This window comes from Pyxicephalus adspersus, chromosome 7 (assembly GCF_032062135.1).
Source record: "Pyxicephalus adspersus chromosome 7, UCB_Pads_2.0, whole genome shotgun sequence".
Taxonomy (NCBI): Eukaryota; Metazoa; Chordata; class Amphibia; order Anura; family Pyxicephalidae; genus Pyxicephalus; species Pyxicephalus adspersus.
In genome coordinates, this window is record NC_092864.1 from 56,882,293 (window position 1) to 56,900,726 (window position 18,434).

Genomic DNA, 18,434 nt, shown 5'->3' on the forward strand with positions numbered 1-18,434 from the left:
CATATACAGTATAAATGTGATTTACCTTGAAAAAGTTTTTAAAGATTACCTGCATACTTTACTATAAAAACAAGAAAATATCTGCTTGAGAAGGCACTAGGGTAAGAATGGAAGCGTAGTCACTACCCCATAAATATTTGATGTCTGTGAGTTGAGTCTGTTTCCTGTAGATATTTTACTTCCCTACTTTTAAACAATAACATATATTTTAATGCTGCAGTTGTAGTGACAGCCTAGTCTGAAACAAAAAGTTAATTAATACAACTTTTACCATGATGTTCTTTGGTAGAAGTATTCTGAGCTCAAAAGCATTCTGGGAACTCTTTAGGATCTTCAGAGATGTAATATCATAGATCCTGGCAGAGCCTTTGTAAGGTTTTTGTCAGGGCCTTCTATGAATTTTTGAGCTTGAAGATATTTTTGAGAACTTTATTTGATCATCATTGTAAGTTGCTTAAGGCCTAGTGTGTGGTCTGCTCTGTTTATCTTCTTGATTAAAAAAAGGGAGCACACTGTGCACTGCCTAAGGCAGGTTCCTTGGCTAACTGAGCAGCGGTCAACAGCAAGCTAGAATTTAGATTTTTAGACAGATTATGTAGTCCCTGAAGAAGTATTACTTTTTTTTAAGAGCTCTGGTATGCAAGACATACTTTTATGTTTGAGTAAGAATACATAGTTATATCTAAAGTTTGATATACAGTATAGAAGCAAGTTACTTTATTTGCCAAAAATGTCACGTTCCTAAAATAAAAACATTTTCACCCCCTGGGCAAACAATGAAATAAATAAAAAACAAAAATAGTCCAGAAATGGTACATGCTTCTTTAGGGCACAGCAAGGGTTCCATTTATACATTTTTGTGTGAAGATTCGACTGTGTTTCTATCTTTTTTTGTTGGGTTTGGTTCCTTTTCTTTGTCATATTCATTTTTCCCTATTCCCTCCACTTTTTCATTTTTTCCCTCCAAAACCGCCTGTCAAATCTCCTAAAATCAGATTCACAGAGGCTTTTTAGTCCTTTATTACAAATGCTTGTAAAGGCATTTGCAAATGTTTGTGCAGCTATTTATGGGAATGTATGTATCTTTCCTTTGATCTCATGGTATACTGGCTAGCAAGCAGGAGAGAGGAAAGGAGGACCTTTGCGAGCAGTGGGTCACTCTAGTTGGTGCCTCCAAAGGGCTGAGAATTTTTCCCTCTGCTCCATGTGACAGTATTGGGCCAAGCACCAGCATTTTCACAAGAAGAGAGGAAGAAAAGGAAGATGAGTGTGTCCTTTTGGGTTGGTTTTAAAGAGTTTGTTTATAACAAGAAATTGTGAAGTGTCCTTCATTTGTTAAATACAATTCCAGATAAAAAATCCTTGGAACATCTGAACGTCTTCTCCTGTTCTTGACTGTACTTTTTAGGTAGAGTTAATTGGAATATTTGTGTAAAGCAAATAAGGCAAAATTACAGTACAAAGTGAAAGTTGTTTTGGAAACCTTTCTCTTTTATTTCTCTACAATTCTAACCAGTATTATCAAGTTAATAGAGTTAAGAAATAGTGCAAACTAGAGCAGCGTGTGTGTTTTAATTGATCTGTCAATATTCAAACTTCCATTTCATATCTTTGTCAGTAAGATATCTATATCTAAGGATTAATGTTAACTGTGCCATCCTGATGTCTAAAAAGCATTCAGTCTAGAGTTTGGCTGCCTGAGATGTTCAGAAGAAGCTTGTAGCTTCCCTCCTCCCTTGCTCATTTCCTCTTCAAATATTTGCTCAGCCATTGATCATTTCTTCTGCCTGGTTCTGTTTTACATGAGATGGGTTTGTTGTTGCATGACAGGGACATGGAAGTTCTTCTTAACCCTCTCTGTTCAGTTTTAGGCGCTGAACTTTTTTCTCTGGTATAATATATATCAAAATGTTTGCAATACATATTTTAAAATGCTTATTGATACCAGGACCCCCCTCATTCTATATTGAGATTCCTGTTTCTTTTTTTATAGGTATATATATATTTTTGGGACCAATCTGGTGAAAACCAATAAACCACGCTCCTCCCTCCAAACGGTCACTTTTACCCCCTTCTCTCCTACCCTTCCTCTTCCGCTCTTCCTGTGTCTTCACCCTCTCCACCCTTGATTTCTCCTTTTTCGCTCTCTCCATTTTTCTTTCCTCTTTATTTCTCATTCTTTACATTTATTAATATATTTACAACTCACTGGTCTTTCTAATGCTGCTGCCCGAGCCGTAAATATTTTAGTGGTTCCCCAAGTCCTAAGAAACTGTTTCAAATGTTCCTCAAGCATAAACAAATAGAGAAAGGCTGGTATAACATGTCATACAATGTGGCAAAGTACACAGAATTTTTATAGCCATTTCTGTACAAGTTTTCCTGGTTTTCTACCTGATTGCATTGTACAACTGTGTGGTCACCACCTTACCAGGCCACATCCCATCCCCAAAACACACACACCTTACTTATTGTTAGTCCTTGGTCTCTTATTGCATTGTAAAGGGCTGAAAGTCAACAACTTTAGTAAATGCTTTTAGATGTAAGTTAGTTAATGATCCTTTTCAGCAATCTGGATATCCATATTCAAACCTTCCCCCTGCATGACCTCCTCCAAATCCATATTTTTCTGAGTGCTTAGAAATGGGGGTCACATACAACTCCCCATAGTTGACAACAAGCTGCAGCAATTACAGCAACAATTAAATGCTTTGCAGACCTTATTCCATACTGGTTTTCATAGACATTTGACCAATTTCAAAATATTCAATTTTGTGCTTATTTAAAGAAATGTTTTTTTCCAAAATGGTATGGGACATTTATTGTGACTGTTTTTCAGATTGTATCATATTTACATACACATCTGTATATATTAATCTGTGCAATCTAGAAAACTGAATATACCACTATATATACTGCTATGAGTATGGACTTTCAGATGTTGTGACTTTTTAAAGAGGATTTAATGAAGGCATCATTTAGGAAGCTGGAGTGTGACAATCCTCATATTGCTTCATTTACATATCAGTGCATGTGGAATGTACAGTAGCTAAACATCCAAGTAATTCATTGAATAGACCCTCATTATGCAGCTGGCAACATCCTTTAACTCAAAAAGAGACATCATCCCTTCCAGCAAATTCCTGAGAGCTTCTCTTCCTTTCAGCTAGTCTGCCTTGCCAAATGTGAGCTGGCTTCCTCTCAAAGAGGTCTCCAGTATATCTATGCCCACTTCCTTCATGTAATTACTATGTTATTCAATTTATATTCAAGGATCTTGGGAAATCCCATTAGAGGGATTCAATTACATTTCGCTCAACAACAGCAATAATATTCCTAGATGATATGGATAACTGTTCATAATATATTGTTATATGTGTAGCATTAAAGTGTACCTAGTACCACATTGTTCCTTTTTTTTGCTTTTTGCTACATTTTCCCTGTTTCATGTTTCTCCTTTCAGTGTGCTGCATTGGCTATAATTACTGAGGTTATCTGTGTCCCATTTGTATACATTATGGCAAAAACGTAGGTTATAACTTGTAGTACATCTTTTTCTGTCCCAGAATTTCATGAATAATATTATAAATATTAATGTATATATGCAATATTGAGGACATTGGAGTAACTGCTTCACCACCAACTTAAAAAAATTTAATGAGCTTTTTCTTACAGTGAATGTCATTTCAACCAAGCAAGCCCATTTGTTCATTTATCCCCTTCATATAGCTGTTCAATGTTACTGTTTTGGCTTTTTTATGGCTGTGCTAAGTCGGACTTTGTTTTTTTACATTGTAAACCCTAATAAAAAATTACTTTAAAGGAATTCCTGAAATGTTTGATGACATAATCAAAATAGGTCATAGATTAGTAATACAGATATACTACCTAAAAGATTTGCTGATAAGATAAGAGGAAATCCTGGCAAATGGATAAAATTCAAAAGATTACAAATTCTGTCAGGTTATTATTGTTCTCTTATAAGGAGATTCCCCAATAAGGAGAGTTTCAAAAAGAAAAGAAAGTCCTACCTTTGACATATGTCACTAAAACTGGTTGAACAGGTCCATGGGGGACTTCACCATTTCTCTTCTGATGACCCAAAAATCTATATACCTTTAGTATATATAACATATATGGGTCTTTGAAGGCATTATTACAAACAATGAATCTTTTCTGTGATACCATTTACATATGTAAAAACCCTGCCTGGGATGATATGAGCTACCACAGCCACCTACCATGGATTTCTGGTCACCATAAATTGACTACCTGAACCAAAGATTGTTCAACGATTCTGAGTAAATAATAAATGACCTGCCTTTCCAATACCCCAACAACTCATTGGCCACTATGTCTACCACACAAAAGTTTAAAATCCATAGAAGTAGGGTAGGTTTGAAGGAAGTTCATTAGTTGTTTTTAAATTTTGACCATTGTTTTAGCCATGCCAGAAGATGCTATAAGACGTCTAAGGAATAAAAGGTTCTAAGATAAAGACTTTCATTTTCTTTTTTTTTTTTCCATCCATTTATCCAGGACTGCTTGTCCCTCCCAAAACCCTGTAACATTTACAGTTCAAGACCTCTGTATGTTTTTCAGTAATAAATATATAAAAAGCCAGATAATAGTTTGTTTTTTTAATATTTTGGTATTATTGTTATCATTCTTACTATGAGCATTTTGTATAACGAGGCAAAATGTATTATTCAGTAAAAATAAGGTATAGGAATAGCTAATGGCTAGTTTGCATTGTGTTTGAGGATGCCCTTTATGGTACTGAAAATCATCCTGTGTGTATTGTGGATAACTCTGCTTACTGCAGACTGTGCAATCTGAATCAACACTACACCCATAGGCAACAACTAGAAATCAATATGGGTTCCTGAAACTGAATTTTAAACTTCAGTACAGACACTTCTGAAGATCGCATTTAAGACAAATTCCAGGAGCAACTTCTATGTAACTTTAGTAGAGAGTTATTAGCTGCCGGGTGTTCTCCTTGAAACTTCTGGTTTAGATTAGGGATGAAAAAAATATTCTGGTAAATGAAGCATGTTAATATTTTATGAACAATCTCTTTTTTTAATCAGTAATCTGGAATTGCTATGAAATACTACTCTGCTGGTGTCCAACGTTTTTTAAGTGAAATCAAATCAACCAAAAACTTTTTTAGTTTGTTTGTTTTGATCAATGACAAGATGAAAACATCATTTTTTTTTTAATTCACGCTCTATATATCAGATTGATATGTTGGTGCTATTTTGGGGTTCATGACTATTTTTATGGTTATTGTTAATGTTAGTAATAAAAGGCTGTGATAATCCTCAGGTTTTGGAAAACAAAGACTCAGTCCATTGATCTTGAATAGAAATGTAAACTTATAGCAGCTTTCATGGTTCAGATATTATTTGGGTCCTCCTGAAGATTGCTTCCGCAGTTATTTTTTTAGTGTTTCAGGGAGCTCTCTTTAATCAGCAGCACAAAAAAGTGAAAATATTTTGTTTAGTACTTTTTGGAGGGGGTAAGCTTAGCAGTAATAAAACAGGGCTACCTCTGAATTACCCATGTCATAACCTTAGCTCTTTATTGGCACTTCCAAATACCTCACTAAAATTAGGTGTGATAAAAAACAACATTATTGATTCATCTTTGCTGCAATGAGTTGAATCTTCAAGACACAAATTTAGTTTCTTTATTTAAGTAATACTGGCTAAAAATAATAATTTTCATTATTATTCTTTACCCTTCAGCACTGTCTTTATATTTGTCCAATGCTGTTTGTTTGTTTTTTTGAATAACCAACAGCCAACATTCAACTATTCGACCCTATTCTTGTGTTGTTGGCATACATACCCTGGGTGTACGTTATCACACATCCTGTGCTCACAGTACTTCTAGACTTCACAGTGCTAACAATTCTGTACCTAAACTTGATTGGTATCACTCTCGCACAGCCTGTACAACAGAGCGTAAGGCAGCACAAGGACCCATTCAGGTGGCATGGTATTATGAGGAGTAAGCACAGTGACAAAGAGATGACCAGTCACTGTCCACAAACAGGGTGCAGAATAGCATTGTAAGTCACGTGAAATTGCAGCAAAGAAAGATGGCATTTCCTTCCATCCCTGAACTGGATAAACATAAAAAAGTAATTTAAAAGGTAAAAAAGATAATTTATATATTTTTTAGGTAAGCAAAAGGTCAGCTAAATTTCATCTAGTGTCTTCCATCCTTAAGTTTTTGGTTTGGTGGAAGGTGGGGCTACCTCAAATGTCACTTGAAAATCACTTTGAAAGTTGTTTAAATGCAGTCTTGTAAATATTTTACATTTCTAAAAGACCAGGCTTACTAAAGACAATGATACAAGAATAGGATTGGCTGCTAAAGTGAGGCCATTGCAAAGGATGACTTGCTTCTGGTAATATAAAAGAAATCAGGATGCAATAGCCTTCAAATATGGTATATAATTACCTGTGAGAGTTATTGCCAGCACTTAGGCTAGTGAAATTGCAGTTATTTTTGCTGAGGTGTTAACTGAGGAACAAATGTGAACAAATGAAGATGTTCTAGTATAAAACTAGCATATTGTTGTGACTGTTAATAACTTGGCTCTGTGCTCAGTAAATTGGACTGTGTATCATACATCTCTTCATTTGGCACTGTTCATCTCCAGCTGTTAGGTAAGTTAAGGTGTGACTATCTGTGAGAAGAAGGTGGTAATGGAAATCTTGGAAAATGATAGTAAACTTGAAGCTGCAAAAAGTCCCCTAGGTGCTAGCTAATGATTCTTTATTGTGTGGTCACAAAGCATCATATATAGAGAGATCCCACATGGGGTGCCTGCTTAATCGCTTCTCTGCGTCTAGTCATTGTGGTTCAGTCTTCTCACTTTTCAAGGAGCTGTTGGAAGACTTACTCTGATAGCAATCATTTCAACCCCCTGATATTCTCTAACAAATAAAGCCTATATCTGGTTAAAACTGTATGAATAACATACAATATATCTCCAAGAAAATAGTACACTTGCTGTGTTAAAAGGCTGGAATTTATTTTTCTTGTGCAAAAATGCTGCACATTTGTCTTTGATGTAAATAGCTTTTAGATGAAGCTGGAATTATACTGGTATACAACAGTTTTTAACTGTTGATATTATGTTAAAATAAAATAAACCAGTACTTTGTAGAAAATTATCTAATAAAGCTGCCTGCTCTTACTATTAGTTATATTTGTAAATTAAACATGTCCTTCTGTTCCTTGTAATTGGTCACCATGATATCAGTATAAAAAAGTTTGCCTGGCTGGCGTATTGATGCAGTGACTGCAACACATTTTGTTTTATTGACCTTGAACAAGTGTGCAGATCAGAAAATTTAATTTGTCTGGAGTGACTGCATGTTTGATTTTGGTTAGTGACTCAGGACAAATAGTACACCACCAGGCAAATACACTTTAGAAGGAAGTAGTCTATGTCAATCTGCTTATTCCTCACACCATAGTTTTTCTTTGGGTCTTTCTCATTTGGGGTATTCAGAGGAGAAGGAATGAGCACATTCAGGTGCTAATATTTAAAATGGTTGGATTATGAAATGGATGTCGTTGGTAATATTGGACTATAACGCTTTCCTTCAATATTTGCTACTTTTATTCTATAAAAGAAGAATTTTATATATATTTCTAGCTGGAATATTTTTTTTAATTTTGCATCAAGCAGAAAAGCTTTTTTACCTCATAACAAAAAGGGAAATCTAAAATCTTACTAATGTCATGAACGAAGTCTGTCTTCTAATAGAAATGCCTGTTCTGATAACAGCTCTCTAAATGGGAATAACTTTTATCTTGGAGCTGTTCCATCTCACCCCTTGTTTTGTCTCTAGGACTTGTTTTGTCCCCCAACAGGACGCATTCTAGAAATTCCCTTTATTCTTTATCCAAAAAATGTATACTATACACTTGAATGTGAGTTTTAAGATGGTCCAACTTGTGTTTTGATGTTGAGGGCCACAAGCATAGATCCATAGACCGTAACACAAACTTTTGCTTTCATGCTCTAACCTAAACTAGATAAATGCAAACTGGATGACATTTTCGTATAGATGACTTTATTTTTCCCAATGACTTTATCAAGTATTTTAGTTCTGTTCTTTACTAAAACCTATTCAGCTAGAATGGTAAAAAAAGTAATACAAATGTCAATTACCCAGTTGTACTGTACCAATGGCATCATCTATGATATGGGCAAATTGACTGCAGACAAAGAATAAAAACACCTTTGTTTTAAGTATTTGTTATTGTTCTGTATAACATGTTTGTACTTTGGCTATTAAAAGCCAAACATGTTACCAGTAATAATCAGTGGGTGCTTGGATGTTTGATGGAGGATTGTGAAAATAGCTTTTGGATTGAAGTTTGCTGTGCTAGAAGAAATAGTAATTTTAGGCAGATCCATGGCAAGATGATCTGTCCTAGAATCCAGGATATATGTACCGTATGTAGGTAGACTTTTTTGTTTGGTTTTGGTTGGCATAGCTTGCCCGATGTTACAGTTCATAGTCTTCTGATGCAGTGCACGTCTCACAGTTTAGTACATCCCTGAGCTCGGTGCAATCGTTCAAGTGTTTGGATTTCTTTCTAGCAACTCAGCAACATAATTTCATCTGAAACAGATATATTTTGTTCTGTTCTGAGAATATGATTATGATGAGGAAATGCAGAGCCAAGACATCTGCTCTTTCCTTACAGAGGGAAAACTGTGAGATGTGAGTGGTAATTAAGAGAGGTTTGTTTCAGCTTCTTCCATTGAAACTTCAAATATTATGCAAATAGTGGGTTACAAACTGCCCCTGCTGTAACATTAACATACTTGTCAACCAAAAATACTTTGCTCTTATTAACCCTAACGTTCTCAAATCCTTCTCTAAAATAAATATTGTATTTGTAATGCCCCAGTTTACAAGTAATTTGATAAAAATCAATAAGTGGTAGATGCAAGGGAGATGTACCAGGGTGTCCAAAGCCTTTTTACCATGTTGCATTAAATTTTGCACTGTTTTAGCCAGTAATAATATTCAAGCTGAATTAAGTTATGCAGTATTTTAATAATAGGCTTATATGTAAGGGTTTGAGTTTCACCTTGTGTAGTGTGTCATTATTGGGTCATGTAAAGTATTTAAGGGGCATATATTGTTTGTACAGATTCCCTCTCCTGGCTTTTCTTATGTGGCCCTGAAGTGTTCCCCTTCTATTTAATATTCCAATTATTCTGACTTGGTGATTGTAAAAAACCTTCATTGCTCAACTACATCATGAATATTTTGGATGATATGACAAGAGATACTTTTTATATTGTAGACTGTACTGTATTTGGTGTTTCTCCTGAGTAAGCTATTAATGTCTTCCATTATTTTTGTGTCATGTAGGAAGCACCAACCCATTACTGAGCTTTCTATGGAAAAATAAGTTCATATGGTGACAATAAGTAATTGTGCTGTGTGCATTGCTTTGCAGGAAGCCCTAATCATGGCTAGCATGGATCATCCCCACCTGGTTCGTTTGCTTGGAGTCAGTCTGAGTCCTACCATTCAGTTGGTTACCCAGCTGATGCCTCACGGATGTCTTCTGGACTATGTGCATGAACACAAAGATAATATTGGCTCTCAGCTGCTTCTCAACTGGTGTGTCCAGATAGCAAAGGTAAGCAGCAAGTATTACACAAAGTCCTACATGACAATGCAATAAGACCAGACCTACTAAAGGTAACACATCCACATTCACATGAGATACAATTCCGAGGGCTATTTTGTAAAGGAGGGTGAATACCACTATCCAAATAGGTTCCATTATTTTTAGTCTGCTGGGCTACTTTTTATTTTATTCAGCAATATGTCCACTGTGAAAACATATTGCTGCCTCATAAATGTATTTGTATGTGAGTTATCAGCTAAAAGTACAGAATATCTAAATATAAAGCCTTTTTTGTGGATACTGTAAAGTAGGGCAAAATCTTACTCAACTTTTTGTTTCTCATCCGTGTCTAATTGGGGGATTTATCCTTTGCTCCTGTCTAGTAGATTCAGTTCAGAAGTAAGGGAAATCCTCCAAAATGAAGATTTTTAGTTGTTAAATTATAGGGAACATCAAAAAGTGGTAATTGTAAAAAAAACAATTACCCTTAAAAATGTACTTTTTTTGTCTTGCTGAAAAATAGCCGTGTACTTCCTGTTATGTAAGAGTGCCTAGGCACCCCTAGACCTACAGACTTATAGTATGTATTTGAAGTATGTGATCTAAGGAACCACTGCCATTTATGAGATTCGGTGATATCACTTTTGTTCTCACCCAGACGGTTGTCCACAAACAGATAAACAATGCAGATACAGGCATTGTAAGCAGTGATTGTAGAACACAATCATTTTTCTTAGCTATGCGTTTGGTGAACATTCTTTGAAGTTTACCAATCCCACCTAAAGATGAACCCAATCAATAGACCTTAAAACGGGCTCCAATGGGAGCCCGTCACTAGAATAATTAGCAGAGAAATGAAATGAAAATGATGCCTGTGTGCATTACCTGCCAGCTGATAGCCAGTTGCCCTCACCATACAGGTGCCCAGTCACTGGATAAACAACTGACTGCGAACATGGCACTTTGAAATTTGCCACTTGCAATTTAGTTCATAAACCTGTGAGCAGCCAACACCTAAAGTTTCCAGCATTCTCAAGTTCTAGTGAACTCAAACCTCATCCCCAATAGAACCTCAATAGAGTGAGAACATCATAGTGAATAGTCCTTTGCTTTCCTTCTACATTTTTGGTTCAGTTCCTCTAACTCTTCATCACCCAATACTAAAAAATATAAATAATTATTTTTGCTTAAGAAAATTTTAGGTGATAATAAGAAATTGTGGTTCTGTTTTTAACTTGTAATGTGGTGGTTATATGAATACTATTCACACATGCTCTTACCCAGTAATAACCTAACCTTTGGACCTGGCTTTAATAATGAACAGTAGGATTCACCAAGACTTGCCAAGATATTTCTCATAGAAATGAGGATTACGTGCACATTATAGAGAAAATGGTGCTAAAGTTTCCATTTTAATTACAGTATAATGCCTGCTAGATAGAGACCCATCTGTTGTCAGATAAGAGTTTGACAGCTGTGGCTGCAGCTCATGGAATAGAGCACAAGTCAGGTTGAAGAGCTTGAGGTAAGGATTGAATAAACTTTCCTTTTCTCATTACCCTGCCGTAAAAGCTACAAGCTGGGACTTGTTTACAAGATCAGATCAAATGCAAACAGTGTGACATCTCTGTTTTGTGTGGGATCGGGGAGTCCAGCCCCCACGGTGAAATCCCGGTGTGCCAAAGCCTGTTTCCTGAGAAACCAAAGCTGTGTCTTGGGAAGGCAGCAGGGAAAATACTTTGCGATTCTCAGTGGCGCTTGTAATAAAACAGTATGTGAGCTAATTAAATATTGATTTTCGAAAGCTACTTATCCAACAACTGCAGTATACACACAATAAATCTAATTCTGCTGTGCTTAACACAAAGTATTTAGACTCTTGTTCTGTGCTAAATTAACCGTGTTAACTCTTAACATAACCAAAGGAACATGCAATCTGCAAAGCTAAAAACTTTTTTTTTCAGATGAAAGCATGGGTAAAAAATCTCCCGGGAAAACCTTTGTTTTTGAAAAATTCCTATACAGAGCTGTATATTTAGTTATTTTTAAGCTGATTTGGCTAGTGCATATAAACATTAATTAATGCTTTCTTATATTGAAATTGCCATTATTCCCTGCACCCTAGCTGAAGCCAATCTGAGATGAGTTTTTTTGTGATGAATGATGGGGCACAGCAGCATGAAATTTTAAAATGGGATGTTTTCTATTCTCTTATTTGGGAGGGCAGGCTTTGGCAGGTGTTCTTTTAGTAAGTTAAACTTAACTACAGCTGTAGCCCCGCAAGGCAGTGGGTGGTGCCTGAGTAGTCAGTTGTTTGATTTCAAAATTGTTGCATAGGTTACAGTAACTCTGTTACTGTAATAGCAATATTCAAGTAATATCTTTCAGAAATGTGGATAATTGTAGTAGATCTTAGTAGGGGATTTGCATTTGGGACAGAAACATTAAAAAATGTGTCACTGGTGTGCTGGAACTTCCAATGTAGCAGCAAGCCAAAGATTTTTGCTTATTGATTAGGTGCTCTTTAAATAGGAGTATTTATTTGAAATATTTTCTTTATTCTGTATGAATATGTAATAGGAGGTATACTGCTACTTTTCCTGTCCTAAAATCTTGTTATCTTTAATTCCTGCCCTATATGAGTTCCCAAAAAAATCAGGCCCTACCTACCGTGGAATATATGGTTTTGAAGAGCTACACCTTCTCGTCCTAATGTAAAATTATTGCTAAGTCAATAGTCACTATAGAACAAAGAAGTATGCTCTTTTTAAATGAATAATTTTAGAATTGCTGGCTGATAAGTATTTGTTCTTTTATGAGCATAACATTCTGCCCAGTGTGCACTAGCCAACAGCATTCATTGCACCATGTGGATTTTGCTACCACAATCCACAGTTGATACAAGAGTGTTTTGAGGATGAACACTTCCCGTTGTGCCCAGGATTAAAATGTAGTCCCTGTTAGGGCAGTTGTCATTATATTAAGTAAACAGCAGGAAGACATTGAGGATACCATTATTTGTCCCTTCTACTGCTTCCCCCACAGGTTATGCTAGGTTAATTAGTACTGTAAGTAGAACCATGTCAAAAGGTTTTCTCTCTCATGTTTATCATTTTGATAAATAATTACTATTTCAGACTCCAGGTCTTTAATTGCCAGCTATCCTTGACTTGTAGAGATATTTCTACACAATTATGAATTCTAACCTGGTATTATCTCTTTGCATAGTTACGTTTTTTCCTTGCATTAGATTATTCAGCTTTGCCCTAGCCATACTATATTCTTGCCAAGTCAAATAACTCTTGCCCTCAGACACTCCAACACCTCCCTCAGTGGATTAAGTTTTGCAAGTCTTCCTTCCTCTTCACCTGCTTTTTATTAGTTCATTATAGAGATATCTCAAATGTTTTGAGCATTTCTCTTATTAGACATACGTTTAAAAAACAGATATAACTGGGATTTAAAGAGATCTGTGCAGTTATGCTGAAATTGTTAACATTTCTGAACATTTTTGGATTTAATAAAGATTATTTTTATTTATTCTCCCTTGGATACCCAAGTCACAGGGGTTCCCTGAGCTTTGGATGACTAGCTTTCTATTTGTTGGTGGATGCATAGTTCTTAAGCCAACACTACTTGGCAGAGCTAGCAGCATGACACCAGAAATTACTTTAAATGCGTAATATTCAGACACTGTAAGGGAAACATTCTTCAAACTTACCACTCATGTAAAGGTCGTTTTGCCCACTGACACCCAATGTGTTGGTTTTACCAGGGGCTCCCCAAGACCTGAAAACTATTTTCTTCTGGGATAATAGGGATGAGAAAGGCTCCTTTAGACTGAACTGACTGAACTGCATCACACTGCAGTGGGTAGGGCATAGCACTTTATACTTGATCTGAATGGGTTGCCAAGCTAGGGATACCTTAACACAAGGCAAAGCATGTCACAATGCAAAGTTAGGATTTTCTGTAGGTTTAATAGGGGCCAGCCCCAAACATGGATGCATTGCTGTACTGAATAAATATGAGTATATCTGAATAAGATCTGTAAAATATTTGTGTTAGGCAATATTTACACAAAACATAGAGGTCATATATGCTCAAATTGTGAGCCAACTACTGCACTCATGTAAGGAAAACCATCTGTTGTCAGCTGAATTGGTCAATAAATGATGGGGCCTGCATGAGAAAAGAATTTTAATAAAGTCTTAAAGAAGCTCCACCTGGCTCCAGGGCCTCCATCAGGGTGGGATTCTGGACCAGGCCCCAATTTAGGAAAAACTAGACTTTTGCAATGCAAGACATTTCTTAACATGAGATAGGGGAGCCAGGATGTTTACACAGAATGGCAGCCCTGCCTGGTTCTGCTATTTCTATTGGAAGCAATTACCATGTTGAATGGATATTTTTCACCTGGGAATGGAACAGATAGGAAATGTATTTTATTGGCAAAAATGTTCCCTATTAGACCAAATTTTCACATTTGCATTTGTTTGTCACATTTATTGCACAGCATCTGAACCTTCTAAAAAAACCTACAGGATCAATGTGACCTTATTTATTAAAGACAGACTAGTGACAGACCAGAAGATAGACATTTGCTAATACTTGGCAACTGTTTTCAATCCTGGACCAGATCCATTTCAGGTTTGCTGGGCCACCCAGGTTCTCCCTTGATAGTCTATCTTCTCCAGTCTTGGAGAGCTTTAATAATTCAGACCCAGGCTCAAAGTTAAGCAAGTGCACATTCGTGCACTATTTTGCTATTTTAGAAAGTTTGCATTAAAAAAAACATAAAACTTTGGTTCTCCAATAAAATGGCCAAACACCCAAGTGGTTTATTTAATTCACTTACTATTTGATTACTATATAGACAATCATCACTGTATGTACAAATTGAAATCTGCAACACACATGTATGCATTACAAGGTGATAAAGGATAAAATAATCATATATATGCAATTTCTGTATATTGGGCAAATATCTATCATTTTAACATATTTATCATTTGCATAAAAAAATTCAATCAGCCAATCCTAATTGACATAACCATTTATGAAGCCTGTCTGTTTTGAAGTACCACAAACCCACATCTGTTGAAATATGTATTGTTGTCTTTGAAATAGGTGATTTCTGATCTTGGGATGTTTTCAGTCCTATAGATTCTACTATCTATCTAATTTTCTCATAGCAAGTTATCCGGCCGTGATGAGGAGTGATTGCTGCTTGGTCTCAGACCAGATTTTCTGACTCAGATGGCAACAGATTAATGGCTGGGTTCGTCTCTTTGCTCCACATTGTGCGGCTCAGAGACTGTCAATGTTATATAACAATGAGTAATTGCTATTTTAACACAGAATCTGGCAACAAGTGAAATGTTTAAACACACAGAGCAGAGTTCTCACTGTGGGGGGTGTGAAAAGGATTCCTTCTAGCCCAGCAAATCACTAGTGTTCATAGAAGCAGTGTTAGGCTCTTTGTTGTTTGGCTGTCCCTACATATTAAAGAAGTGATGACTCATTTGTGTCCCTCACAGTGATATTCCAAAGAAATGACTGTACTTAACATCCCCCAAAAAGAGCTTAGGGATTTTCTCATGCTAAAAAAATCTTTCTATAAATTCAGTAAAACCACTTTTTAGTTACATCATAGCTTCTTTCTAGTTAGCAAAGTACAAAGAGAATATATTTTTGTAGAAATGCAAGATTATCATGTCACAAGACAAATGTTTGTAATCACATCTAGCAGCATCTCTACAGCTGTCCCTCAAAAAAATTAGTGATTTGCCCCTTGGGATCACTACATTGTCAACCTAAATGACCACTGTGGTTGGAAGTAGAGAGGACCCAGCGGGGTGTCTTTAACTCTCCATAGAACAAAACAGTTCTGTCTGTCCAGTGTTCATTTGTCTACAGTCCTTAGAAATATTTTCCAGTCACAATAGTTAAGCAATCCGTATGGGCTTTATGCATACCAACCAATCAACTGAATCCCCAAGTCTGGCTACAAAATTCGTTGCTAACAATGCCTATAGATCTTGGTTGCTTGCATCTTGTTTTTTCATGTAATATACACAATACGAGGGGGTGCTGAAAAGTTCCTGGCTTTGCCCAGAAAGAAGGGAGCCAGAGTTATGAAATAACGCATTTATTCAACATATTCCCACCTGAGACTGATGCACTTGGTACAGTGTAGTTGCAGGTGAGTGGGGGGGGGGGGTACCAATTGGAAAGGCAGGGTGTTTAATTTGGCAGCCACATAGTTGGACCTGTGAAACATCTCAGTGTGAATGTCCTTTGCTGACTTTCCCTGGAGAAACAAAAACTTCATGACGGCTCGTAACTCCAACGACATGAAACTTGCTTGTGCCTCTGCTATCACTGCTTCTCACTAAAGGAAAAAACAGTTTTAAGAGTCGCAAAGTCCTGATATTTGCACAGTTACATACTAAGATATTAGGCTGTCATATTCCCCCATACTCATTTTCTATTTCATCTGGAAGGGGGCATAGGCAGGAACTTCTCAGCACCCCCTCGTATATTGATCACCTATTAAAGGGACTGTATTACAGGCTAATTCGATGAGTGCTTTTATTTTAATAACTAACGTTTAATTATAAATAATCACATTTGTATTACTAAAATAGGTAGAACCCATGGATCTCATTATTTTTAGCTCAATAGAAATACTTATTAGTATCTGCCATTGCTTGTTTTCTTCAGAAAATGCAAAGCTGCCTAGCTGTCTGTGTTTTTTTAAAGTTCCCAAACCTATTTTATATATTAGGCATAACTGATCATAACTACAATCATTTTCTATTAAGGTATGTAATTTCAAGCAGACACAACTCTCAGACTAAAAATAGGGAGGATCGGATCCCCCTGAAACACTTTGACAGTTTTATCGTAAAAGAATTCCCTAGTGGTTGAACTTAATGGACTTATGACTTTTTTCACTCTGACTATGTAAATATGTAAAAATAAACCTAAATTCTATGATCTTTTATGTGGTGCTTTTATTGGTGTTTCTAATTGTTTTCTGTGGCTCTTGATCTAGTTTTAATGAGTAGGGGCTAGACTAACACTGGCAGGCATGATTGAGAAGACTGGTGATACAAGAGTTAACTCATCACTGTACATTTGTGAAGCTATGAATAAAATGTGTCACCAGTGCTTATTAGTGAACTCAATCCTTTATTAGGGCTGTTAAGGCTCACAGTGATATGCTATGTCCTACTAATGAGGGAGATGGCTCCTGTTTATTTCTCTGGGATTCATGCTTAATTATAAAACACACAGGTTGGAAAAACAATTATGCCCTTAGTTAAATAGGCCCCATGGGACTTAGGAGGACAGGGGGAGGTCTGGGTCATTATATAAATGGTTTGTTTGGAAACACACAGGATGGCAGGTCACTTGGTGTTGTGGGTTTAATATCTTCCGATTAACATGATAAAGAAAGGATTTTAGTTTAATTTGTGGTCTTCCTCTTGTTTTTTTCTTTTATCTCAAAATAATTTTATATTAATAGGAAAACAAATAATGACAGTGGATTTCATACTTTTGCTGCTGTTTGTACTGCTGATATTTTGAATCTTTGTTGTTATAAATATACAAAAAGCCAACTTTCTATAGCTACATTGTGGTGCATCAGTGTTTCAGTGTCACATTTAATCAAGAGGAGTTCACTCATATTCTTTTTCTTATCTAGGTAATACCCAAGAGACCACCATGGACAGGGTTATATGTTTGTATTTTCCTTCATTCAGTGTTCATGTAACATGCAGTAATTGAGCAATGACCTGTCAATTCAAGGGTTAGATTAGCAAAACATCAATGCAACCTGCAGACAACACAATTTGACACCCTAAAGCACGCTGAAATCACTTGATGTCTCTGCCAAAAGGCATAATAATAAGACACTTTCTACATAGATTTATATTGGATATTTTGATGGATTAAATCAGTTAGATAGTATGCAGAAAAATGTGTATTGATACTGTTGTAACCAGTTAGGTTCCATCCTTTAATCTGATATATGTGTGTGTGTATTTATCTAGTAGAGAGATTGTGCTTTTGAGCTCCAAGCGTTTCATTGTTAACTCATACCAATGATCGATACTGTAACTTCAAAATATTTAACAAAGCCACTAAAATTTTTAATTTAGTACTTGCAACTTTGTACTTTTAGTGAGACCATAGATGCATCTGTTTAGCTGATACATAACATATTTTTGCTCTCAAGAATCCCCTTAGCAAACTTGCTGCCCGATTTTCAGCTGATTCTTGTTTCTGAAATGCTGGACAGGTAAATAGAAGGTTGAATTTGCCTTGCAGCTCTGTTCAGTCTCATTACAAGCAAGCTCAAGCTGGTTCTGTTCTACAACGTGGCAAATGGTGCCCTGAAGATTGTTTGACTGCAGTGCTACTTGACAATGCAATGTAAAAAGTATACCTATTTCCAGCTTGATAAATTATTTCAGAATTTATATTTCTGCAAAGGTTATATATATTTATATATATATATATATATATATATATATTATGTTGGATAAATTCTTTGGCTAGAAAAAGCCCTTTACAATATTATGGTTATCATTCTTCTCATTATAAAGAAAATATACCTGTATTGCTATGATATACAATATAAGGTTTTCCAGTTGTCAGGGCTGTTTTTGTAAAATGCTAATGCTTTATTTTCAACAAAAATATGAACATTTTGGTGGACTAAATGCCGAGTTATTAAG

General features: G+C 36.0%; 1 protein-coding gene across 2 annotated transcripts in view; it reads left to right on the forward strand.

The window, feature by feature from the left end:
* ERBB4 (erb-b2 receptor tyrosine kinase 4) overlaps positions 1-18,434 on the forward strand; it is a 510,543-nt gene that overhangs the window by 445,000 nt on the left and 47,109 nt on the right. For both annotated transcript variants that reach the window (XM_072418550.1, XM_072418551.1), the window contains exon 20: positions 9,508-9,693. In XM_072418550.1, coding sequence (XP_072274651.1) covers positions 9,508-9,693 — 186 coding nt within the window. The remainder of the gene's footprint in view (positions 1-9,507; positions 9,694-18,434) is intronic.